General features: G+C 41.7%; 2 protein-coding genes across 3 annotated transcripts; both read right to left on the bottom strand.

The window, feature by feature from the left end:
• Window positions 1-1,234: 1,234 nt before the first annotated feature.
• On the bottom strand, window positions 1,235-12,237 carry GTF2H2 (general transcription factor IIH subunit 2). Of its 2 annotated transcripts, XM_048932093.1 has the most exons (16): window positions 12,133-12,237; window positions 11,563-11,846; window positions 11,396-11,473; window positions 10,884-10,920; window positions 10,320-10,406; window positions 9,468-9,518; window positions 8,266-8,320; window positions 7,593-7,698; window positions 6,485-6,575; window positions 6,276-6,363; window positions 5,629-5,736; window positions 4,355-4,418; window positions 3,483-3,586; window positions 2,497-2,599; window positions 2,168-2,207; window positions 1,350-1,746 (listed from the first exon to the last, which is right to left on the bottom strand). In XM_048932093.1, the coding sequence occupies exons 2-16, from the start codon at window positions 11,616-11,618 to the stop codon at window positions 1,627-1,629; spliced, it is 1,188 nt and encodes a 395-aa protein (XP_048788050.1). In that variant the 5' UTR covers window positions 11,619-11,846; window positions 12,133-12,237; the 3' UTR covers window positions 1,350-1,626. The 2 variants fall into 2 exon arrangements, with proteins under 2 accessions (XP_048788051.1, XP_048788050.1); XM_048932094.1 differs by lacking the exon at window positions 12,133-12,237 and having other exon boundaries at window positions 1,235-1,746; window positions 11,563-11,708.
• Window positions 12,238-15,671: 3,434 nt separating this feature from the next.
• MARVELD2 (MARVEL domain containing 2) lies at window positions 15,672-23,375 on the bottom strand. Its single transcript, XM_048932092.1, has 6 exons — window positions 22,343-23,375; window positions 20,539-20,571; window positions 19,273-19,412; window positions 18,443-18,614; window positions 18,022-18,072; window positions 15,672-17,121 (listed from the first exon to the last, which is right to left on the bottom strand). Exons 1-6 carry the CDS (start codon window positions 23,342-23,344, stop codon window positions 17,005-17,007), a joined length of 1,515 nt encoding a protein of 504 aa, XP_048788049.1. The 5' UTR covers window positions 23,345-23,375; the 3' UTR covers window positions 15,672-17,004.
• Window positions 23,376-24,806: the final 1,431 nt, after the last annotated feature.

The following is a 24,806-nucleotide window of genomic DNA, read 5'->3' as shown; positions in this document are numbered from 1 at the left end:
AGCCATCTGCATCAAATAACTAGAAGGTTTGGGATAGGTAAGACATTTCTTATACATTCCAGTGCTCAGAAATAATACCACTCTGTTGTGCTTGGTTGTTTGATACATGATTTACCCACCCTCTAAATCCTTCCCAGTCCTTGTATCCCCTGTGTGGATGCTCTCTGATAAATTCTTTCATGTTCCTTCCAACTCAGGATATTCTATGATTCCATGGTTCCCATTACTAAAGTGACTTCACTAAAGTGTTTGTTTGTTTCCTACACTGTTTTTCTCAAATGCAGCTTATCTCTTGGAATTACTCATTTTTTGTTATTTGTACTGTGGTACAAAGAAAGTATTTTGCTATGTGATGGTTCAAGATGCAGCAAGATTATCTACTGTTCAGCCCAACAATAACTACATTCTGCTGCCCTCTGCTTCCAAAATGCTTCTTTTCCTCTCAAATAACTGAGGGAACTCGAGAGACTTACACATACAAATGGATGTATATCAGATTCATACCTAGGAAAGTGATTCTAAATCCAGAATCTCCAACTTCTTTTTTTTTTTTTTTTTTACCTTTTCCAGAAATCATTAAAATTACATTCTTCTCTAGTAGGAAAGCATGCATTAAATTATTTTAGTGCTTTCAAATCCTAGGAAAGAAAATGCTTCAAAAGCTATAAATGTCTTCAAGTTCTACTACCTTGCAAAAAAATACTTTTAAGAATTGTGCTAAAAAAATCATAGGATTGGAGGGTTTGGAAGGGGCTTCTGGGGATCATCTAGCCCAGCCCCTCTGCTGGGGGATCTGCCCCCTGGGTGTGCACAGCTGGGATGATGTGAGTCTTGTCTCAGCAGCTTTGCTACAGCTACGTCCTCTTGTGGGTGTAGAAGCAGAGTCCTGCCATATATATATACACACAAGATCAGGGCCTTCTGATGCTTGGTGAGGTTCCCCCTTCTCCGCAGCACAGTGGTTGTAGTCTGCAGAACATGCATGGGCAGGCAAAGCTTGTGCTCCACACTCTAGAGCACAGCTTCCCAGCTGAGGTCTGCACTGCCTGGATGCAGTACGTGGGATGAGCCCTCATTAGAACAGAGCAGAGAGGGACAATCCCCTTCCTCTCCCTGCTGGCCACACAGGATACTTCTGGGTTGCAAGAGCACACTGCTGGCTCGAGCTTTTCATTCATCAGAACAAATTAATTAACAAAATTAAACAAATTGCTCTACAATACCTTTGTTAACTTCTTGGAAAAATATTTTGCTCTATTCCACAATCCTCTGAAAAACACCTGCAGGGCTTCTCTTTTGAGCGAACAAACAAACATGAATCATGAGATTCATCACACTACTATACAAAGTAGTTTTATTACTCCCACATTTAAAAATGTACATGCTAACACACAGCAAAAGTCAGAAAAACTCAGAACTTTTAAAATAAATACACTCCTGTATCTGATTGACAGTTAAAACATTATTAATACATCAGGTAAATGTTATATTTGCTTCCAAGCCAGTGCTCATTCTTCTGTGATCATTCCTGTTTTCAGCTGCCTCACTGGAAGTCACCTCTGGCTTTCAGTCCACACAAGATTTGCACAAGAATTAAACTGATACAAGTCTCTAACAAAGATGATGTCATACAGAAACAGGAGCAGGGTGCTCGTGAATGCAGCCAGGACAGCAGTGCAGGGAATCGTGAATAAACACGTCGCACTCCACACAAAATGCATTCTTGCATGTTTTGCACACATAAACCTGGAAAAGGTAGAAAACCAAGTTAAATCAGAAGAAAATTACCCACCAACACATTACAGTAGAGCAACAGTCATCATCAACATAGTAAAAACAGATGGATTAGATATTGCTTGCAATGTATATCCAAAAGAAACCTTAATTCAGTTGGATTTCAAGGAGCAACTATGTCAAAAGGGTTGAGTTTGAGTCACTGCTTCCACATGCTTAAGAGTGGAACCATGTCCATGTAAGCCTAGGAAATCCTTGCCCACACTTGTATAGCCTTTTAAGTCCCAAAGGCACAGCTACGACAGAGAACTCTATTTAGCAGAGAATAACATTGCAAGTATTATTTTTTGGCCCCTCCAAAGCACTTTTTATGACTGATTCTTTGACTGCTTCTACCTGTGGCACCTCTCCATGCACATTCCAGTGTACTTACATTTTGATCTTTGATTTCTGCTTGGCAGCCTTGACAACACCTAAAAACAAATTGTGTTTTTAAATTGAGAAGTTACAAGATAATATACAATGGTGTTTAAAAAACACATCCCACACATCAATCATTTCTAAGACAATTTCAAGTATTTAACTAAATAGGCAGATAGCTGCTAATGTAATTACAAACACTTTTTCCCAGAAGTGATTGAAAATCCCCAGATGTTTAGCAGCCTCTCTAGCAGTATGGAAGCCACTGCTAGGAAGGTGGAAAAAAAACCCAACAATTGTATTATCAAAGGTAGAGTTACTATCACAAGTATCACTTCGTACCGTTCTCCCTGATATTCTTGCAGTGGAATTTCCTGAAAGGCATCCAAAGGAAACAAGTGGTGGTAAGACCGAGCCAGATGAGGTGCAGACACTAGTGTAAGACCTGCAAATACAAAAAAGGACAGCAATATTACTACAAGAGACAGCTAATAAACACGTAACTCCTTTATTCTGCCCCGAATTCTGGTCAGAAGGATTAACTCAATCTTCAGAAGTACTGCAGAAGGCAGCCTTCAGTAGAGGCTTCGGTAGAGGTTACTGTCTTGCAAATCCTGTTTCTCCTCTTAGGCGGGCAGTGACGAGAGTTTCCTCTTTCCTTACTGCCCTCTCATTATGCTTCTACACCATCCCAACTCTTTTAGTTTCCCTGAATGCAACTTCTATCAAAGGGTCTGTAAACCAGGAGTTACAGGCACTGCAAACAAATCCTGCAGAGTGTCCTTAATATAACAAACCCATCCTTCCCACAGCTTGGCAGTTACTTGTTCCATTCTGGTGAACAACCACACCTGTACTACGCACTGATGTCAGGCAGTAAAATGCCTACAGCTTGTTACATCTCGATATATAACATATTCTTGTTAGCAAGTATTTTCAGTGCTCCTGCCTTTCTTTTCCATCATGACCTCAATTCCACGGATTAAGAACAGCAACAACATTCTTTTATGTAAGTATTGCAAACGTATGTTCTGTGAAACTTAACAAGATTCATACGTGCTGCATCTAGGCTCAGTGATGCCAGTAACAGTTTTGCACTCACAAGGACTTCAGCAACAGGCACATGAACAAGGGATTATTCACAGTATACAGTATCATACAGGTTTACAATGGCAGTTCTGAAAGTCCCTTGCATGAAGCTGAAATTCCAGAACACAGAAACTAAGTAGAGCTGGCCTGTAATTTCTGAGCACGGCTGTGTTCTAACACTCCTCAGCCTTCTGATCATTGGCACATAATGCATGTGCTCACCTGCCCTCGTTACTCACCACAGATCTTGCATTCCACAGGAAGTTCACAGTATTTGGCTCTGCACTGAGGACAGAAATACCCATCCAGTGTAAGACATGGCTCACTGTTGTTTTCCAGTTGTCTGGAACAGAGGAAGTCATTTAAGTGCTTAAGAGACAACACTGTGTTACTGTGTAACTGAACAAAAAGTTAATTTTCAGTAGCTTCTACACGCCACTTCAAAGTGCATGGAAGTATTCAGTAACCACATATTCCCACAAAAATAAAGGAAAGACCAAATACTCCCACATACAGGAGTCAATGCCCTTTGGAAAAAAAATTACTAAGGACATTTGTACTAACATTTCTGCTTCCCCACAACATTCTGTACTAAGATGCACGTCAGTACTTATTCTTTCAAAGAGTTTGTCCTAAAAACTCAGGCTCTTCTACCATCCTTAAAACTACAATTCCTTTCATTACAGGGTCCAGCACATTAAGCAAACGAGGTTTCAGTTCTAAACATCTTTTTAAAGCCAAGTTAGTGAGCTAAAAAAGCTTTATACGGAGAATGCTCTTCTTTATCATCAATTTTTCTCCGTAAGGACAGAAATATTTTAATAAAGAAATGTCTTTAAAATTGGCAGTATCAATAAACGTATCTAAAAGCCTTTTTCTATCTTCAAAAAAATAAACTAATGTGAATGTTATAAATTTAAAGATGTGACTATGGCCATAGAGTGGATGTGCAAACAAAAGGAAGATTTTCACTGAGAAGTCTCAGCACTGTGCTTCCCAGTCCTTTCCCATGTTATTTTGCAGTATTTTCACTGATGAGCAGATTTGATGCATATTACTGCACAGCCTTCAGTTCTGGTCAGCCCACTGAACTCTCATCAACTCTACTTACGCCATGCTGAAGGATGGCTTTGCATCTTGGTCAGAAAGGGAAGCAATGGTGTGCTGGGGAAAACCTGAAGAGAAAAACATTTTCTATTATGGATTTTAAACAAAAACGATCTTTCAGTTTTAATGGTAGTGGAGAAGTTCAAAAATCATGCAGAACATCTCTTTTATTTGCTGTGGGAATTAAAACACTCTTACCAAGAAACAAGTTTTCCTAAAAGTCTCTACCTACATCCACTATAAATCCCTCACTGCATTTCCTATAACTGATATTCTTTTTTCCCCATAAACTTCCCATCGCCTGAAAGTTACTGCAGCTGGTGTTTGAATAAAAAGCTTTAAAAGAAAATGGTGTGCAATGGTAGGAAATCAGAAGGAGCACAACATAAAATGTATCCTTGAGCAGCAATTCCTACTACAGGGAAAATAATATGCAGACATGAAGTGTAAAATCTCCTTTTGAGCACAGTCTCATCTACACGATGCTACAGCACTTAATGAAGGCTAAAAAGCATTTGTCTTTCTGTGCCAGCCCATGCCAAGTATCCAGTTCACTTATTTATACATACAGACATACACACACACACAAATACAGACATTCCCTCTGTGAAAATGGATGGCTGAAAGAGAAAAGTCAGTGCTCTGATCGGTGGCATTAGTGGTACTATTGCACTTTAACTCTAGGCTTAAACTTATTGAGAAACAGACCAGGAGAAGAAAAGGTACTTAATCCACCTGCTTGAAGGTGCACCACTGTGGCGTGCTTCCTGACAAGCATGTGCAAAACAGCCTTAAAGCCAACCCATCTTATAATAATTGTCTTCTGTGGGAGTAAATATGGAGAAACAACACAGTTTTTCATCATTCGTTTTTCTGAATATTACAACTGCTACACAGGCACTGTTCATCATCTTCCTGCTGAAGATGCAGTTGAGCAGTTTGTCTCCTTTGTTATAAGCACTTTTAAGTTTGCTGCTTTGCAGGAACAACATTCAATAACTAGAAGTATACTTAACAAAACAAAAGCTAACTCACTAAAAAAATCATACCTTTATTATGCTTCTAACCACTTGCTTTGTTTTCACATGACAGAAAAAGACAGAAAAAGACAGAAAAAGACAGAAAAAGACAGAAAAAGACAGAAAAAGACAGAAAAAGACAGAAAAAGACAGAAAAAGACAGAAAAAGACAGAAAAAGACAGAAAAAGACAGAAAAAGACAGAAAAAGACAGAAAAAGACAGAAGGTTTTCAGATCTTGCACCAAAATCATACCCTACCCATTCGAATGAGGGAGCACTCCGAACTTGAACTGGCAGGTGGAGGACTAACATGATGCATCAGCAGTTCCTTATAATGACTTTCATCTAAAATAACGTGGTATGTTCCTGCCACGACAAAGAAATGCCTCATATTATGCATTTTGAGCAAGAAGAAATGTTCTCCAACTAAGAGAGAATAACATTTTTGCATTAAAAAAGAAGAAAACAAAACAAAACATTTGGTACCAAAAAAAAATATATTTTTTAATCCAAAAAGAAAACATCCCTGTGAATACTACTGAAAACAAGATTTATCATTAATACAATAAAACGTTCACTTACAGGTGAAGGCCCTCAGCTGCATCACCAATTACACAGTAAGAATTACCACTGGTGTAATAAGTGATACTAACACGTTGTATCACGTTCCACATCATGCAGTTTTTTATGCAGGATCCTGTTTTAAGACATGTATTTCTTCTTTCCAAAATGCAGCTACCAGCACTGTTTCACTGAACACTCTGTACGTCACAGAGTTGAGCCCTTACACCTCCTGCTAGAACAATTTATACCTTATCACCAAGACACATTAAAAAAATAACAAACTAGTTATTTAACTTTAAGATGCATCTGATCAGTGCCATTACAGTCCTTCATAAACGTACCTCCAGTTTCTCGGGTCAGCACTGTACAGACTCGAACTTCAGCACTTAGACCAATGACAGACACTCTGATCTTAACTGCTTTCAAACACTTCACATGGAGAAAGAAAGAATGATCAGATTTGTACTCTGAGCAGCAAAGAAAGGACTGAAGTTGCCAAGCTTCTAACAGCTTGGAGGCTAAAACTAGTGGTCAAACTTTGACTCTGTACCTTGATTAGCTCATAGATGTTGGCTGGATCGCATGTTGTAAGACTGCTGAAGACTATTAAAACCTCTCTGCTTGTATGTCCTGGCATATGCCTAAAGAAAGCACACAGTTTACTTCTTTACACTAAGCAACACACACGATAATGTTCCCGAGGACTTCAATGCACTCATATTATAAATGATCTGAAAGGAAGCTGACTGTAAAATCCCAAAAAACTTTGCTTGGTTCATCCTGAGTTTCAGAATTTCTCCTTCCAATTTTTCCCAGTATCTAACTCTTAGTACACAGCTGTACAACTGTGATCTGACTGTGATGATGTTCATGTTATCCCCATGCCTTATCCACACACTCCCATGTAAAATTCACCTTCAAACGAGCAGCACTGCAGTAACTCTTCCTAACTTCTTAAAATATTAGTCTCTTATAGATGAAAATCTTCTGCTTTTAACTCCAGCCTTTCCTCTCACTCCTTAATTGAGAACTCTCCTGGAAGCACTTTTTGAAATACATTTTGTGACATATTATGATTTAGAGCTAGAAACGCTGCCAGAACAAAACCAGCTGCTAAACCATTTTCACCAAATGCTTTCTTGATCTAAATGACACACACAGCAAAAAAGAGAATCTTTAAGTCTATCCTACCTCAAAATCTTACCTTCCTGACATCTGTCAAAACTTCAGTGAGGTTACTGTCATTGAATATGGTTTCTTTTCCTGTTCTCTTACCGTTATTATTCCTCAGCTCTCTCTTTTAGTCCTCTGCTAAAAACACACTGCAGGGGCTATCATAATTTATACACTGTGTAAAATCATCCACTTTTTTTTTTTTTTTTTCTTTAAGATCCTGTTGCTTGATGCAAGATGCTCATCTCTAAATGGAAATGTCTTATGTTAGAAAACTGAATATGATACCAGTCTAGAAGGGAACTCCTTAACAGTTTGCACTGTATGAGGAACCAAAGCCACCTTTTTGAAGACTCACAGCAGCACAGTGCAAGACACTACTTGTTAAAAACCAAATACTGACTCCACCCCTTCAAAAAGTCACTATCAGCATTATCCTGATGATGGAAAACAGAGAAAACACAAAACCCCATTTACACACTAACTTTAAAGTCTGCATGGCCAAATTTAGGGAATTATACAGAGATGGCTCTCCCTGGCAGTTCATATCCACTGCTTTCTTCAGAGCAGCTATGTGCTTTTTTGAGTTACCTGCAAATGAATAAAACAGTTCAGCTGAGGAAACTAGTTTAAAAAATGTAATATTTAAGCTATACATGTTATGAAGTGCACCAACACAGCAACAATTTCTAAACCATGACTTCTAAGTTTGTTTTCCCTTAGAAGCGATCCCCTTCTGCAGAAAGCTAGACATCACAGGTATTCCATCCCTAGAAACTTCAAGAAGCCAAAAAGGCAGAAAACTATCATGTGTCATTAAGTGTTTCACACGAACAAAGCAGTCACAGAGGGAATTGTCTCACAAACTGTTCCAGTAGAAACAGAATTCAATTTCCTGATACCCTCAAAGTATTATGTAAGCACCAAGGAACTCTTCTAATTCCTTCAGCTCTTCAGGTGGATAAAGAGACAGCATTTATAACCACATCTCTGAAGACATGTTTCTTGCTGGTGACAGAAAGCAAGAACCCGAGGAATCTTGCTTCACAACAACTTGCCAAACATCAAGGAAAGCACAGCTACTGGAAGATACGAAGCTGAGAAATTCACTGCACTGCCACAGATCTGCAGTTTTAAAGAAAGATACTGCCTCCCTACCTGAAAGCTCTGTCATCTTCTCAGCTCTTTTACTCTTGGTTACAATTAAGCCCATCTAGAGAGGGAAACAAAACAGCAAAACTTAGTGAGTTTAAAAACATGCTGATTTACATCTCTGCTATGTTTTCTTTACACCTGTAATCACAAAGATTTGTCTTTTGGTTTTATGCTACATCAGGAGTAACAACCAACAACTACTGGGGTGAATCTGACTTTAGTCAAGTGATTCCTCCATCATTCTCATCTCAGCTACCTACAACAAGCGCAGAAAACAGGACTTCAAATGCTCACCACTGTCTCTTATAGTAGTGAAGAAATACAAGTACTGGACAGAGTCAGAGGGAAACACTGATGGCGGGAAGTCCTGCTTGGATGGTCTCCTACTTCAGCTGAAACACTGAACCTAATACTCATCATCACTATTTTACTAGCTCTTATTACGCTTCTAGTTAGCTACTGGTTTGTACACCAAGGTTTGAAGGATGCCAGGTTACATTCATCCGGCACCCTTCAAACCTTAGCACCCTGGCACCCTTCAACTGCCAACCTGCACTGCAGAAAAGGCCCCTCATGTGCACAAGACAAGCTAAATTTTCAGTTAATTAGACAAAGCACATGAAAGCAAGAAATACACACACACACAGGCGCTTTATTCATAGGCACAGAGGCAAAAGGTGACCACGCTGCCACTCTGTGGAGAGATGGAGCGATCTCAGTCCCAGGGCAGTCGTGGTAATGCAGCCCCCACAAGGCTCTGCGATCCCAGAGTAAGCCAGCACTGGAATTCTGCCTTTGCCCAAGCAGTTAGGATAGTCAGGAACTTCCTGACCACACCTGGAATTCCTGCTGCCTGCCTTATGACCTCATCTAACAGCTACCAGAATCTTCACTCTGAAATTCTATCATGGCTGAAAAGCTCCAGAATGACCTCACCTGAACTGCGGCCAGAATGGAACATTACTGACAGAAGTCAATCACCTTGAGGCCCTACAATAATGATCCTAAGCAAGGAACCCCTTGAGGCTGGCAGGACTGCAGCAGGCTGCGACCTTTGATGATAAAGTGCTGATTAAGTGCTATTAACAATCACACAATCTAATCTTGTGATTTACTACAGAAGTATTTAATACATCTTCAATTGCTGCTAAATCAAACACGTAAAAATCTGCCCAGGATGTTGTTTCTTGCATGGTTTCACTCACTTGACTAATAGGATTTTGGTCGAAGTATTCTTCAACAAAATATTCCAGTAACTAGAAAGAAAAAAATGAGACTGTTAAAAACTAAATACAGTGTTGCTCCACGTGTAATAATTTGCTGTTACAGTATTTGGAAAACAGTGGGTCAATGAAAAAAATAAGGGAAGGGGAAATAAGCCTGTCCCTGCCATCTGCTGCCCTTTGCCCAAGCTCTTCCATTCTTCTTCCAGTGTTACCTATGCAAATCAACACCAGGCACTAGCAATCTTTCACTTCATTCACTTCATGTGCTGAAGCTCTGTATTACGTTACTTCAAAGACAAACCAGAAAGCATTAATCTGTAAAAAATCTTCAAAACTCAGGATTTTAATGCTTTGTATTATATGACCTTTCACTAATAACACTGCGTGGACAGTTCAAGTTAGAAGTTTACCACCTGAAGCAGCAATACAAACTCCTGTCTATCATCTATTCAAACCACAGTCCCAAGAACAAAAGGCTGTTAAATGTGTAATGTTCAATGTCTGTTCTTCAATCCAATATCGCTGCCATCACTGCACCTTAGTTTCTACACTGTTGAAGACTTCCACTGCCTCTGCTGTATAGAAGTGCTCCTGCAACGCATTCTAAAGTTACACAGCTTTTACAATTCAAAAAAGGGAAAGTAAACTACCCCAGGAAAATCATTGCTCAGCAACAGAAACAAGGGAAAAAAACAGTACGTATGAGAGGAGAGATGAGGCTGCGTAAGAAATCTGGTTGCAGGAGACTGCCATTGCTTTAAATGCAAAACGGAAGCGATTTACAGAAGAAGAGTGGATTAATAAGGATGTGAATTTTGAGTACAGAAATACCTTCAAAGTGCAAGTCAGTCTGTTCGGCTTTAAATCTTGGTCCTCCATAGTTCTTGATCCATCAACAACCACATAAAGGTGACGCATCTGCATTATCACCACAAACATTAATTCTGCTGCAGGCTTATGCTTTAACACAAGGAGCAAGTTTTAGCATTTTTCCATTTCACCTCTGAAATGGAACATTCATCTATCTTGAAAAACATTCACTGCTCTTTTCCTCTGCAGGCCAGCTACAAATAGTCTGCATCTGTTTAATGTCTTTATTAGAAGACCTTGGTGTTGCATGAAGCAATGCTGTAATCTGCAATTCATGAAAGCTATTCATTTCTCACGGAGAAAACTCCATCGTTAAGCACGCACTGGCTGGCTGCATCTGTGAGGTGCACTCTGCACACACACCAAACTGGTGCTCCACAGCCCACCCTGCTGCCTTCAGAAAACAGAGAGAAGGTGCAAGCTCGGCTGTCAAGCACATCTAGTCAGCACAAGCTGCTTCAGGTTGGGCATGCCACCTCTGCTGATCTGCTGTGTGCTCAGGATGGCCATAGGATGCTGACGTACCATTCCCAGCCGGACTTGTCCATGGTGTTCGTAGATTCTGACAAAACATACAGAAAGTTTCAAGTAAGATGCAAGTGAAGGAATGGGGGCTGAAACAAAGTCTGGAACTAAGCCAATATTGGGCCTTTGGCAAATAAAAAGCACCCATGAGCCATGGATGTGCATTTCCACTGAGAGAAGGCAAAAGGTGAGACTGCAATCAACCCTTCATCATGGTCTGACTGTGTGCCTTTTAAACAAACGGAAGCAAACCCAATGAACTGAACACAGTTCTTGCCAGGAGGTTCGTCTTTACAATTTCACATGACACTGGTTGTTTTGATGTAATCTGAAGCAAAGCAAGCCCAGGCTTTTAATCTAGCTGTTCTCCGGGCAATGTGACACAGAAACTCCGTCCTCTGCAAAAACTCTCGGCGGGTTTCTGGAGCAGACCCACGCCGCCCGGCTCGGATCGCCGCAAGGGACACCGAGCACAGCAGCGACAGGACCGGGGCTGGGGTGCGGCACCGTACCTTTTCCTCTTCGCCTTGAAGAGGATGTCCTCGATGGTTGCTTTCAGCGACCCGGATTCATCTTCCTTCAGTACTTCCCTACGGAAAAGGGAGATTCCCGCTGAGCGCCTGAAGGCTCTCCTCGTCCTGCGCTGACAGCGAAGCGAGGCATGGAAAAAAAAACCTACCACGTCCTCTCGTAGCCTCCTTCCCAGCGCTTAGTCCTCTCGGGCTCGTCGTCCATGGCCCCGGCGCCGCTCTGACACAGCCGGACCGAAGCTCCGCTGCCGGCGGGCGGGCACAGCTGAAGCGCGGCGGACACACGCACACGCACCTCCGCTCACACCGGACGTGCCGCCTCTCAGGCCGGAAGCGCCGCTGGGCCCCTCCCGGTGCTGCAGTCATTAGCCTCCGGTTGCGCCCGCCATGCGCGCCCTTCGTTCCTCCCGAGCGGCTACGTGCCCGGGGGTTCCTACAGAAACAAACACAGTGCTGTTCCGTAAAGTGTACGAAATGAAAGCATGTTGTTTGAGCACAGTTGTCAACGGTTTATGGGCTGGTCCGGCCCAGTTCCGTGACCAGCAGGGCGGACGGATCTGCGGATCTGCGCCTCTGGGAAAGGGGAAGCAGGGGACCCCAAAATACTTGAAAACAGCAGCACTAATCTGAGGTGGAACAAATGATTTTACTAAATATAGTATTAGTAAAATACAATGAGAGAGAGAGAGAGAGAGAGAGTCTGTTTGAATTGTATAGACCTCACCACAATGCTGGGGTGAGAAGTGCAGTCCAGTTGAGTGACTGAAGTACAGACGGCGAAGCGCAGATGGCGAAGCGCAGGCGGCGAAGCGCAGGCGAAGAAGAAGGATCAGGTGACCTTGCTTGGAGTTATATCCCCTTGCTGACCGCAAAGTCTCCTGGGGAAATGTAGTTCTTCTCCGACGGACGAACATTCGGCAGATATCAAACCCCACCCCCAGTGCATTACATGATGTTATGGTGTGGAATACTGATGACCAAAAATCATAAAACCATGACAACAGTTTACAAACTACCCTACGTGCAGACGAACAGGCAGCCAGCATAAAGCAGCCAAGGCTCCATGCGTGCAGCCAGAAATCTTCCTGAGCGTTTCTTCTCCAGGACTTCAGTTCTGAAAGGACTGTTTCTCCTAGTCTTACTTCAGTATTAACTGAACTGCAAAATCTGGAATCAACACAAAACAAGCATCAGCAAAAGCAAGCAAGCATCTTTATGCAGCATGCGCACGCTTAATGTGCACTACTTTACAACCAGTGTAAAAGAGGTGTTTTCAAGCAGAGCTAGAAACTCCAATACTGTTAACAAAGTACGTCCTATCAGTAATAAATACATAGTTGTAATAAACGAATGTGTGAAACTGAATCAAAATGCTCTGAAAACCCATGTTTTCTTGATTTTGTTTGTTTCTTGTTCCCCTCTCAAGTATCTGGCGCCCAGATCCTCTGCAACATTAGTTTACTCATTAATACATTAAAAACTACACAACAATTTATACAATTTCAAGCTCTTTCAGTTTTAATTAATTGATCCCTTACAGCTTGCACTGTATTTATTGTCATCATTAAAAATGATATGGCACACTTGTTTTAGCTGCATTAGCTTGATCCAATCTACTCAGGACTGAGACAAGCAGGTACTCTCAGCTCACCAAGACTTTCAGAAGCATCAACACAAAGACCACCTCAATAAAGCGAAGGTCACTGTAACCAGCTTCTCTGCAGAGCAATCACAGCATTGCTGAGCACAATGGAAACGTGCCAAGGCTGTTTGACCTTCTGAATTACAGGAAAGTCACCAAGCATCCGTTTTTAAGGCGTGTCCCACTGCATCCGAGTAAGACAAGAACTGAGGAAGAAAACATTTAAACATAAGTAACATTTCCATAAACAGGAGTGGAAAACTTTGTGCTTTCACACTGCTGCATATATCTGGAGAAACATTAACAGTGGGGAAAACGTAGGAAAAACTAAATTATTTTCAGTTAAACTAAAGACAAGAGAAATCTGTGACATTTAGACAAAAGCAGTGAAAACTACTTAAGATGAAAAAAAAAGAATTGTTAATTCGTTTCCAGCAGTCACATACCATACTTCCTTAAGAAGTCCAATTTATAAAATGTTGAAATGGAAAAAACAGGCATAAGACAATATGATTAGTAAAAAAAAAAAGTAGAAATAAGGCTTATTTCAGAACAGGGATGTCTTTTATTGTCATGGTGAAGAACCTAAGTTCCAGACAGGAATGCTTGACATAAGAGCAAACTGTGAGCGTTCACATGTTTCAAATCCCATTGTAATTTTTGAATTATGAAATTAAAAATTCAAAACCAAATCCACCAGGTATTCCATTAGCACCAGTACTTGTAGTTGCTACGTTGTTGTTAAAGCTAGCCAACTCTTGATTACATTTATTAGACACCATCTTGTTTATTAATCTCAAGGCATAAGACATTTGTGCAAAAATGCATAGAGCCATTTATTAAGCACAGCAATCATGCTATTCAGGTCACAGAGCAGACTTTTTAGATGTACATGCAACCAGGTAGATCATAAAGGTGAAACTAAAGAGGCTGCACAGACAGACCAAGGCAATAATCATCTAGTAACTTTGCCTTTTTTCCTTTAAGACCATCAAAAGACCACTTCTCACAATTCTCACTAGTTCTCACTAAATTTACTCCTCCTTTCTATCCTACACTTGATTGGTTTAAGCTCACAGCAACTAATTCTTATTGCATGAATCTTGATTTCTCCAAAATCTGTGTTGGAAAATCGGCAGGAAGAGAAGCGCAGTATTTCTGCAGAGGTTGTACAGATACTGTCTGAAGGTCCAGAAGCAAGTTTCTCAGAAACTGAAACTCAGATCACTTTCAAAGGGAGGCTGAAAATACAACCCACTGTTCTCATGGCAGAAAGGTCCACTAGGGGCACAGAATCTTTCAAAAGGCCCTGATATGCCCCTCTCCTCAGACACTCTTGAATCTAACTTGGAGAGATACGTATTTGTTGGGTGACCAAGGGGTTAGAGTCAACAGTTCAGAGTCCAAACTGAAACCAGGAACAAGTGCTGTCCTTCATGAGTCTGTACAGGGAGCAACACCGTAAGGCATCTTCATGAATGACAGTGGCATTGAGTGCACCCCCAGTAAGTTTGCAGATGACACTCTAGAGGAAAAGGATGCTATACGCAGGGACAATGGCACAATAAATACACCCATGTGAACCTCACAAACTTCAGTAGGTGCTGCATGTGGGTCAGGGCAATCCCCAATACCTGCACAGATGTGAGGACGAATTGCTTGAGAGCAGCCCTGTAGAGAGGACTTGAAGACAGTGGCTGATGAAAAATTGGTTATGAACCAGCAATGTCCTCGGCTTGCAGCCCAGGAAGTCAGTCATACGTACGTACATTCTTGGCTGTATTTAAAGAAGTTATTACATCCAGCACATTGAGAAAATTTGTAGTCTCACTCTTATTTGACCTCCTGAGACCTCACCTAGAACATCACACCCAGGTTTGGGAGCTCCCACACAAGAAAGGTGCAGAGCTGTTAAGGAGGTCCAGAGGAGGGTCGTGAAGATGGTCAGAGCACTTGAGCACCTCCTGTAAAGGAGACTGGCTGCAATCCGTGGTTGTTCAGCCTGGAGAAGGCTATAAGGAGGTGTTTCTATAGTGTCTCAACACATAAAGGGGGCTAAAAAAAAAAGAGGAAGAAAAACTTTATACCTGCAGAGACAGCAGAAGGTATAATTCCTTTAGACTAGAACACAGCAGAGTTGGACTAGACATGAGGAACAAATTATTTACTGGAAGGGTGGTTAGAGCAGGTTGCCCAGAGAAGTTGTGGATGCTCCATCCCTGAGAGTGTTCAAGGGCAGGCTGGATGGTGCTTTTATTAACATGATGTAATGAAATGTGTTCCCATCCACGGCAGGGGAGTGGACTTGGTGATCGTTAGAGGTCTCCTGCAGCCCAAACCATTAATTCTATGATTTCACAAAAAAAATAAAATAAAATAAAATAAAATAAAATAAAACCAGAGCCATCAACTGTTTACAACACGTTAGAAAAAGAAGTTCCTTATGCTTAGACTTCTGCTACAGAAGCAAAGCCTTGAGTTTCCACTGACAAAAAAAGCCAAGCATATGGCAGAAGGAAATTTAGACTGAAGGGACTTGGACAAGAAGCTTACAAAGAAAAACCTGTTCTTTAGAATACGTATGCTACAGCAGGTATAAAACACACAAATGGCTGATAAAACTGTAAAGTCAATTTTTTAAGTATGAAAGTGAATAAAACCTCAAGATTGCAACATAAATGATGATAAGAGCTCAAAAAATCAAACCAGAAATAAATCCCAGAGTTAGGTGTATTAATGTGTTTTCAATACTGAGCAACAGGGGCAATCTTTTTTAACAGTGAAATGGTTATATAAGCAATGGATTAACATCGTTAGGTTGTTTCATTTTTTTAATGAAACTAAAACACATTTCAAAAAAATAGTCCATTTGCAATTATATAAACCTGTACAAGGAAACTATCAATGCTTCCAGCAATTTTACTATGTAAAAAGCTTTTTAAAAAGATGTGAAAAAGTATAAAAAGAGAAAATTCACTGGCTTACGTGAAAATTTGCATATATAAACCTGTAACCCCAACACAGAAGTTATATTGAATTTATAAAGATACACTCCAGAAAACAAAATACTCCTCGCCTTATAAAAGATGCTAATAATTTCTATTTTGAGAAGTAATTTCTTTGTACTAAATCTCTGAATAAGAAGTTCACAAACAGCAGCATTTACACAATCTTAAACTGAGCTAAAGCGGAAAGTCCAGCTCCCTGCTGACAAAGAGAAGTACTCTTTCTTTAACCCAGTCAAAGCCTACTAAAACGTCCCCAAAAGACATGCAGATCATCTTGGTCTACAGCAACACTAGTGGAACGCTAACCATGACTCTCGCTCAATGCCACTCTTCTTCTAAGGTCACTTATAAGGTCACTTTTAAGGCCACTTTTAAGTTGCATCACCTCTACAGAGGAGCATAAAAACAGAACAAAAAACAGCATACGATCACTGCTTACATAGGAACTTAACTCCCAGTAATTTCTAACATACAATGGTGCACTGGAAAATACAGCCACCTTGTACACTTCATTTCCTACCTGCTGAAACTCCTCAGTGTGATCAAGTTACCAAACCCCAGCCACAGAGAACAATGCAACTCTTTCTGATATCATTCTGATGTCATCTGCATCCTTGACACAGAATTTGTATGCACACTTTTGATGCAGTATTTAGAACTGCCTTCTCCAGTGGACTCCCCAGCTTGTCAAATAAACCATGCTTAATTAAAAAAAGCAGAATGTTAACACTGGTATTCTAAACATATCTGACAACTTCATTACACAGATTTGTAACTGAATCTGCATATAAAACCTATCAGTAACACACAACACCCAGTGAAGTGATCAGGTAGCTGTTATCCCCACTGAAAGTACACAGATCTGAGAGTAAATAAATATTTTACAATACACTTATTGATTTAAAAACTAGAAAAATATTGTAGGCAAGCTCAAGGCATTGCTAAATTTGTACTTTCCAGTTCATAACTTTATCATAGTCCTGAATTCGCTGTTTTATGTGAGAAAGCTTATTCTTTAGGTATTCACAACGTTCCTTTTTCTCCAGAAATGCAGGATCCTGCCAAGAAAACACAAATCCTTACATTAATAACTATGCTTTCAGTTTTATCCAGTAGTAGTCTATTATCAAGGATGTTCTTGACTAAGGACAGCACATAACTATTTGCCAGAATAATACTTTTTTCTTTGACCATGATTTTTTGTTGCCTGTTTCTTCTTCCTTCATGGAGGGCTACAGAAAGAAGTCCTGCTTTAATACACTACTGCAGCTATTTAGGAAAGAGAGCAGTTTTTAAAAAAAGAAGGCTGCAAATGTGAACTACATTCTACTACATGTTTTTTATTTAATATATGGGTTCTGATACGTCTAATAAATACCTCTCCAAAAAAGAAATGGAAGTTAGTTAACATGGACACAACTCAAATTTAATTAAAAAGAACAGTTACTTGAACGGATGATGCTTTGAAAGAACACAGGTACACGTTTACTGCCTGCACTTAAAACAGACCAAGTGAAACTCTTTGCATTATGCTGTAAATGACTTTTTGGAAGTCTACTCAAGTTTCAAGCTGCCAAAAAGAAAGAAGAAAAAAAAACTTTTTAAGTGTAAGACTACCTTTCTGTTAATGTATCTGACGTCCATGTCAGCTAGTGAATGTGAACAAACTCTACCCCAAGAAGTGAACGGACCTTTAAAATGACAATGTTAAAAGACAATAATACTTAACTATTTTATTCCTCACCTGGCTAATAGAAGCCCTCTCCAAAACAGGTTATTGGCATGAACAGCGAAGGTGGCATCACCCTTTTGCCAAAGATTTAAAATACAAAATACACGAAGCCCTGTAATAGCTCGGGGTACCCCAAGGTAGCAAATTTCTATCAGAAGTGCTGTCTATTTACACTTCCTTTGTTGTTCTTTAGATTAATCAGCAATGTAAAGCTGAAAACACTCACATTTTTCTTCTTCTCATATTCTTGCAGAACTTTTGATATCCTTTCCTGCTCCTGTGGACAGATATCACACACGTTGAAACACACTCATGTAAACTCTACAAAATACTTCTCAAAAGTCAATCTCTCAGCTGATTAAATCTTTTCTGGTTTTAGTTGTACCTTTTGTACTTAAGAAACAGTGAAAACAAGTTAACTTTGCTTTATTCAAACTAGAAAGCTAACAACATGAAAAAAAAAAACCAGAAAAATACAAATACATATACAATATCATTGCATTCTAGATGGATGACCAAATAAGAAACAGCATATTTGAGAAAAACTCTCTCTCCTACTGAGCCACTGCCAATGTCACCAGACATTAACCAATGAAAGTTAGAAGCTGCACGCTTTCCATTAGCCCTTTTTTTCCACAGGTACTCACATATATGCTTCCAGGATGTTGAGGAAGTTGTCTCATCAACGCTTCCAGCTCATTAAACTTTTTTAACACAGCATGGACTTCCACAGACAGCTCTTTGTACTCAGCAAACTGATCATTGAACACTGCTTTATACCGGTCTCGCATTTCATTTGTTTGAATTGCTGGGTATTTCCTTTAAAGTAAGTAAATATTCAGTGACTAGTATTAGACATCAGACTTCAACAAGCACACAGTCTTGACATCACTAAAGTGTTTCTGTAATGTTTGCTCATCTCCTAATTGCTGAAGCTGTCCCAAATCTGAACCAGTGAAATACATGCCAAATAGTATATAAATCAATTTATTTTATACTTCACCACAGAATCACAGACTTGGGTTGGAGACATCTTAAAGGACATCTGGTTTCAACCTTTCTAGACTGGGCAGGGTTGCCACCCACTCTATCATGGAAATGACAAACAAAACAGATTGTGGATAACATGGAAAGCCTACCCTTTAAAAGGGATACTATCAATTTAGCACTCACACAAGATTAGACAAATTTATAGAACTAAAAAGCTAAGAAATTTCCCATGAATATTGCCTGCATCTTCTGTTCCTTTGGTAATTACATGCTAGATTCTAACAGTGTGTTCCAATGTTTGGGTAGGGTTTTAGGGTTGTTTGTTTGTTAAGTTTCAGATTATTTATATTACTGTGTCCATGGCATTGAGAAGAATTATAAGTTTCTGCAGCATGTGCAGAGAAAATAGGAATAAGAGAAATGCTGCTTGAAAAAGAACGAGTCAATTAACAGTACTGACTTTGATGAACAAACTTAAGTCACTTACGCTAAGTAGTCTGGCATCACTATAGGTTTAGGAATGTGGCCTGCAGGGATATGACCATTAAGTAGTTCTGGTTTCCTTTCCACTGATTTAAGCTGCCTGTAAGTGACCTCTTCTTTTGGTGCATCGTCACTGTCAGCACACTACGTTGGAAAAGAAAAAATATTGTCCCAATTAAAATGAGATTTTATTCAAATGCAAAACACAAGTTCTGTAAAGCATGCAGTTAAGACAGAGATAAGAGTCCTAAGCAGCAGCATAAGTAAATCACATACATTCTTTACATACTTTACTACAGTTAGAAAATCAGGAAAGAGTTCCACAGTTAAGAATTTAAAATGGTTATCTTCAGTTTGTTCTAATATTCTTGGCATTGAATGTAATATCTGTACCGGTGACAGTCAAATACTTATTTGGGTCTTGAAAGGATTTGTCCCCTGCATCTCAAAAAACAGTTTATGGAAGTTTTCTGGATATCCATTTCATTTGTGGATAAACATGAATCACCCCGTTCTACAGAAATCCCTTTTAGCCTTACTTCCAATTCTACAATTTAGTCCTTGATACAGGAGTGATGTCAAACAAAGCACTGAAGTAAGCAACAGAAAAGACAGTGGCAGGATGCTCACAGTATTTAAAGGGAAACATTTAAGTCTGAAAGAAATACTCCATAAATTTTCTGGAAATCATCAACACCTACTGCATTAAAATCCTGTCCAAGCTTCGTAGCATGTGCACCTGCAGATCTGTGCAGCAGCACAAGAATCCTTATTTTGTTGGTATTTCAAAGCTTGTAAGAGAGTCTTGGAGTAGTCATAGAATAACAGCAGCAAACTCAAATCTCAAACCTAACAATGAGCTCCCACTGGCCCCTCTCCAACTTTAACAGGAAGCCAAAAGGAAAAAATTAAACCCTAAATCCTGTAATGCATCAGATGCTTTGTTGCTACAACCATGCCTGCAAAATTCTATGATAAAGACTAGAGAACTCATCAATTAATGAAACAAACTAAAAGCACATGCTGTCAACAGTAAATCTGAAATCCAAGATGAACTAGCACTAACCTCTTCACAGACTTCTTCCAAATCCTGTGAGCAAGAGAATGCCCTCCTGACTATTACTACAGAACTAAACCTCATCTTTTCCAATGAAAACAACAATGAAAAAAAAAAACTAATGAAAAAAGGTAGTCAAAACAAGGAGTCACAAGAAAAAAAGAGCATGCAATTGGGAATACCAATAAACAGAAAAACAAGTTTGCTTCCTACCTTTCTGTCTGGTAAAGACACCTGTGTTTTCATCTGTCAAAAAACAAACAAACAAACAAAAAACACACAGAACTTTAAGTTTTATATTAAACAGCAAATCAAAAAGCACAGATACTTAATATATATTTTGAGCCAAGCTGTAGATATTCTTATGTCTTTATAATAAATAATGAACATATTTAGCAAAAGAACGTTTTCAGATCAAGCATTTTTAAGATGTTTGAAGAATGGTGGAATAAAGAAAACCACACAAAGCCCAGAACAAGATGTTCAGTAGCACAGTCGAAAGGAACAGGGAGGAAATACTCCAACCACTTCTCAATCACCTTTAAATTTCATATTCCAGTGATTCATGCAGCTTAGCTCATTGCCTAGAAAACACAGTGGTGAACTAACCAGTAACCAACCAGCTACTCTTCTGCACAACACTCTCTTGACCCTAGTTTATATGATAGAAATGTTAACTTCAAAAATATTCTTAAGTAACTAGAACAAAAGAACATGAATAGCAACAGGCAAATCACCTCATTCTTGCAGGATGTATTTAAAAACTGGTTGAAAGCTAGCTAGTCTCATACATCTACAATTCACTTTCCTAAAAGTGAGTCTCAAGTTCCATGCAAGATCTTGGTAAGGAAACCAACATTAAACTAAAATGCTGAAAATCAACAGAAATACAACCATAAAGCAGATGGAATTGAGCTTCTTGCATTTAAATGCTGACAATTACTTAAGGTAGGCTTTTGTAAACTTCACGTATGTGTATTTTTAAGCTATCTTTTAATGATTTTTAGCAGCTTTTCAGAGCGCTTTCCCATGGAAGTTTTATGCAATTGGCTTCAAATGCCCTGGTTGGCAGCGTTATGACAGTTTATCATTAACTATGTGGGTATTGAGTGGTTTTAGTAGGGACAAGGCCAGCAACAATGCAAAACAGATTAAGTGAAAAGATGAAATAACAGAACTGAGACACCAGCTTTCTCATCACTATTGTTATCAGAGAATCACAGAATGGCCTGGGTTGGAAAGGAGCACAGTGCTCATCCAGTTCCAACCCCCTGCTGTGTGCAGGTCACCAACCAGCAGCCCAGGCTGCCCAGAGCCACATCCAGCCTGGCCTTGAATGCCTGCAGGGATGGGGCATCCACAGCCTCCTAGGGCAACCTGTTCAGTGCCTCACCACCCTCTGAGCGATTATCTGTTACAACTGTAAACACAGTTAGACAAGTAAATACTGAATAGACAAGAACCACTTGGATTTTTACTTCAAAATGCTAACCAGTATTTTATATTCTTGCTGTCATTCGCAGTAGCAGTCCACATGCTGAGAATGCGGTCTCCAAACAAATGAGTTGTCTTTAAGCCCAACCTTACTAAAAAGCTCAACAGGCACATGATTTGTATTTTCCTTTGTTTGGAAAACACAAACACACACGGAAGTACTTCATCACATAATGCCTGTAGAGAATGCAGTATTCCACCGAACAACACCTGTTCCTTTCTAAAAAGACACCGGGTCACATCTTCACAACACTTGTTATTTGTCCATGACTGAGGTTGATGGCTCAGCCCTGAAGGTGATACCCTGTCTTTGGAAGTGTTCAAAGCCAGATTGAACGTGGCACTGGGCAGCCTGGTCTAGCATTAAATGTGGAAGGTGGTGGCCCTACGTGTGGCAGGGGAGTTGAAGTTTCATGATCCTTGAGGTCCCTTCCCATCCAGGCCACCCAGTGATTCTGCGAAGGCTCAGGGCCATACAGCAGACCTTACAGCTGTGCCCACCACGTGGACCCCCACGACCCACCTCTCGTTCCATCTGCTCCTTCTGCCTCCTGGCTGCTTCGTGCCTCCACAGCTTCAGAGAAACCAAGGCGCTAATCAGGTAGATGACCACCGTGACAAACAGGAAGATGATGGCTGCCGTCTGACCTCCTTCCACACGGCAGAAAGAGGCATTCATCGGCGTCTTGAACAGCTGGTAATAGCAGAGTCCCCCTCGGTTGACATCGTTGACGTACACGATGCCGGCGGACATGTACAGAAGGAACATGGCCACGTTAATGCCAAACTCGGTCAGCGGCCACCAGCTGGAGTCGAGGAGGATGGTGCGGTAGTACATGGACATGCCGAGCACCAGCAGCACGATGGTGACGATCCACGCCACGCCGGCCACCACCAGCACGAAGGGCGTTTTGGGCCCGCTGTAGTAATAGCCGCCGTAGGAAGCGTCGTAGCCGTAGGGCTGCGAGTAGCCGAAGGCGTTGTACCACTCGTTGTCCTTGTGCACGTAGGCGGTCACGCAGGCGAAGACGGCGGCGCCCAGCAGCAGCTCGACCACGCCGAGCAGCCGCAGCAGCCCGGCCCAGGACTTCATGTAGGCGTAGCGCTGCCGGTAGGCCTCCACCTGCTCCTCGTACGTCATGCCGGTGGGCGCGCCCGACGAGTCCCCGCGCAGCATGGCCTCGGCCTCCAGCGAGCGGCAGCTGCCGTCCGACCCCGCGCACCGCTCTGCGGACCGGCCGGGCCGCGCCCGCGGCGGGCCGGGAGAGGCGGGCGGCGAGCACGGCGTCCCGTCCGACACGAACCCGACGTCGGACGTCGCTCCGTCCCAGCCCGAGCCGCGGCCGCGCTTCCCCTTGAAGAAGTTCTTCCACGAGTCGGGGATGAAGCGCCGCACCGGCTTCAGCTCGGCCCGTCCGCCTCCGGGACCCGCGTCCGGACCGAAGGGCGGCTGCAGCGGCAGCGGGGGCGGCGGGAGGGGGGCGGCGGCAGCCCCGGAGGGCGACGACGCGGCGCTCCGCGACATGACCCGCGGCGGCACCCGCGGCTGAACGGCCCTCCCCGCCGCACCTGCGCCGCGCCGCCCCACCCGGCCGCACCTGCGTGATGCGGCGCCGCCGCCATCCGCGCGGGAACGCCGGCACTGCCGCGCGCACTGCGCCTGCGCCGGCCGAGCGCTGTGGTGCTGAGCGAGTGCGGGCTGCGGCTTCGGAGCGGCGGGGAAGGGCTGCCGACCCGATCTGCGGTGCTTAGGGCTTACTTTAAGTTGAAGCAACAAATTGAACAAGGGCTGGAAGGGTTAGGGGTAGGGAACTGTATTGCAATCTCGTGCTTCTCGCTTAATTTGGACTCGTTAATCTTTCTGGCACCTCTGTTCATGTCATATGTTCAAATCATAGAATCACAGCATCATAGAATGGCCTGGGTTGAAAAGGAGCACAGTGCTCATCCAGTTCCAACTCCCTGCTGTGTGCAGGGTCGCCAACTGCCAGACCGGGCTGCCCAGAGCCACATCCAGCCTGACCTTGAATGCCTGCAGGGATCCTCCACCTTAAAAACCAAGGCTTTATTAACAGGTTTGATCCCAGCAAGTGATCTTTGTGACCTAGAGCTACTGTTCAGCTCAGCAGTGTCCCAGCCTCTGCTTGGATCCAAATTTGTGCTCACCAGTTTCTTTGGGAATGGACATAAAGAGTCAAAGACTTCAGGAAAGAAATCCATTTCTAAAACTATAACATGGCTATTTCAAGCACCCAGTGCTCCTGTGTCATAGCAAAAGTACTGGAATACATTTCGGATTCAGAAAACCTTGTCTTCTCCCATTCCTTCTAAGAGATTGTTAGTGGACACCTGAAATCACAGTCATTAAAGACCAAGCCAGACCAGCCTTTGCACAGTAAGCCATCGGATTGGTGTACGTGGGGCTTTCTGCTACTGCAAACAAGGCGGTCCACAAGGTAAGTTCAAGAAACACGAGGCCAAGGATGTGGCTCTGGGCAGCCTGGTCTGGTGGTTGGTGACCCTGCGCATAGCAGGGGGGTTGAAACTGGATGATCATTGTGGTCCTTTTCAACCCAAGCCATTCTATGATTTTATGGGGCATCCACAACCTCCTTGGGCATCCTGTTCCAGTGCCTCACCACCCTCTGGGTGAAGAAATGTTGTCAATGTTCAATTTTTTTCTCAGAGTATTGATAAAAACTTAGCAAATTACCAGTGAGAACTCATCCTGATTCCAATTACAGAAACGTAACTGAGGCTTTGTAAATGATGTTGTGGTTCAGAAGGTACAGCATGTATGTCATGCATGTCATCCCGTTAATGAACCATCTGTAGATCAGTATAGGCTTGAAATAGAAATAGGAGTCAGCATCTAATGCAGAGGAGCTGCAGTGCTACAAAAAAAAACCAGTGTTTCAAAAAATTGAATAAAAATCAGTGCTGCTGTCTAATTTCAGATGAAGCTCTGGTTAAAATACTCCCATAGT

This window comes from Lagopus muta, chromosome Z (assembly GCF_023343835.1).
Source record: "Lagopus muta isolate bLagMut1 chromosome Z, bLagMut1 primary, whole genome shotgun sequence".
Taxonomy (NCBI): Eukaryota; Metazoa; Chordata; class Aves; order Galliformes; family Phasianidae; genus Lagopus; species Lagopus muta.
Note: the sequence above shows the minus strand (reverse complement) of the source record. Positions and strands in the feature narration are given on the sequence as shown.

What these genes read in the sequence shown, in the direction of transcription:
- GTF2H2 (XM_048932093.1), bottom strand. Translation starts at nt 11,618, where the DNA reads ATGGACGACGAGCCCGAGAGGACTAAGCGCTGGGAAGGAGGCTACGAG. An exon ending in ACCAAAATCCTATTAGTCAA is followed by an intron (nt 8,321 to 9,467) that starts GTGAGTGAAACC and finishes TTCCCTCTCTAG; the next exon opens with ATGGGCTTAATTGTAACCAA. An exon ending in ACATCTATGAGCTAATCAAG is followed by an intron (nt 6,364 to 6,484) that starts GTACAGAGTCAA and finishes CTCCATGTGAAG; the next exon opens with TGTTTGAAAGCAGTTAAGAT.
- MARVELD2 (XM_048932092.1), bottom strand. Translation starts at nt 23,344, where the DNA reads ATGTCGCGGAGCGCCGCGTCGTCGCCCTCCGGGGCTGCCGCCGCCCCC. An exon ending in TGTCTTTACCAGACAGAAAG is followed by an intron (nt 19,413 to 20,538) that starts GTAGGAAGCAAA and finishes TTTCCAACGTAG; the next exon opens with TGTGCTGACAGTGACGATGC. An exon ending in AATATGAGAAGAAGAAAAAT is followed by an intron (nt 17,122 to 18,021) that starts GTGAGTGTTTTC and finishes TTTTCTTGGCAG; the next exon opens with GATCCTGCATTTCTGGAGAA.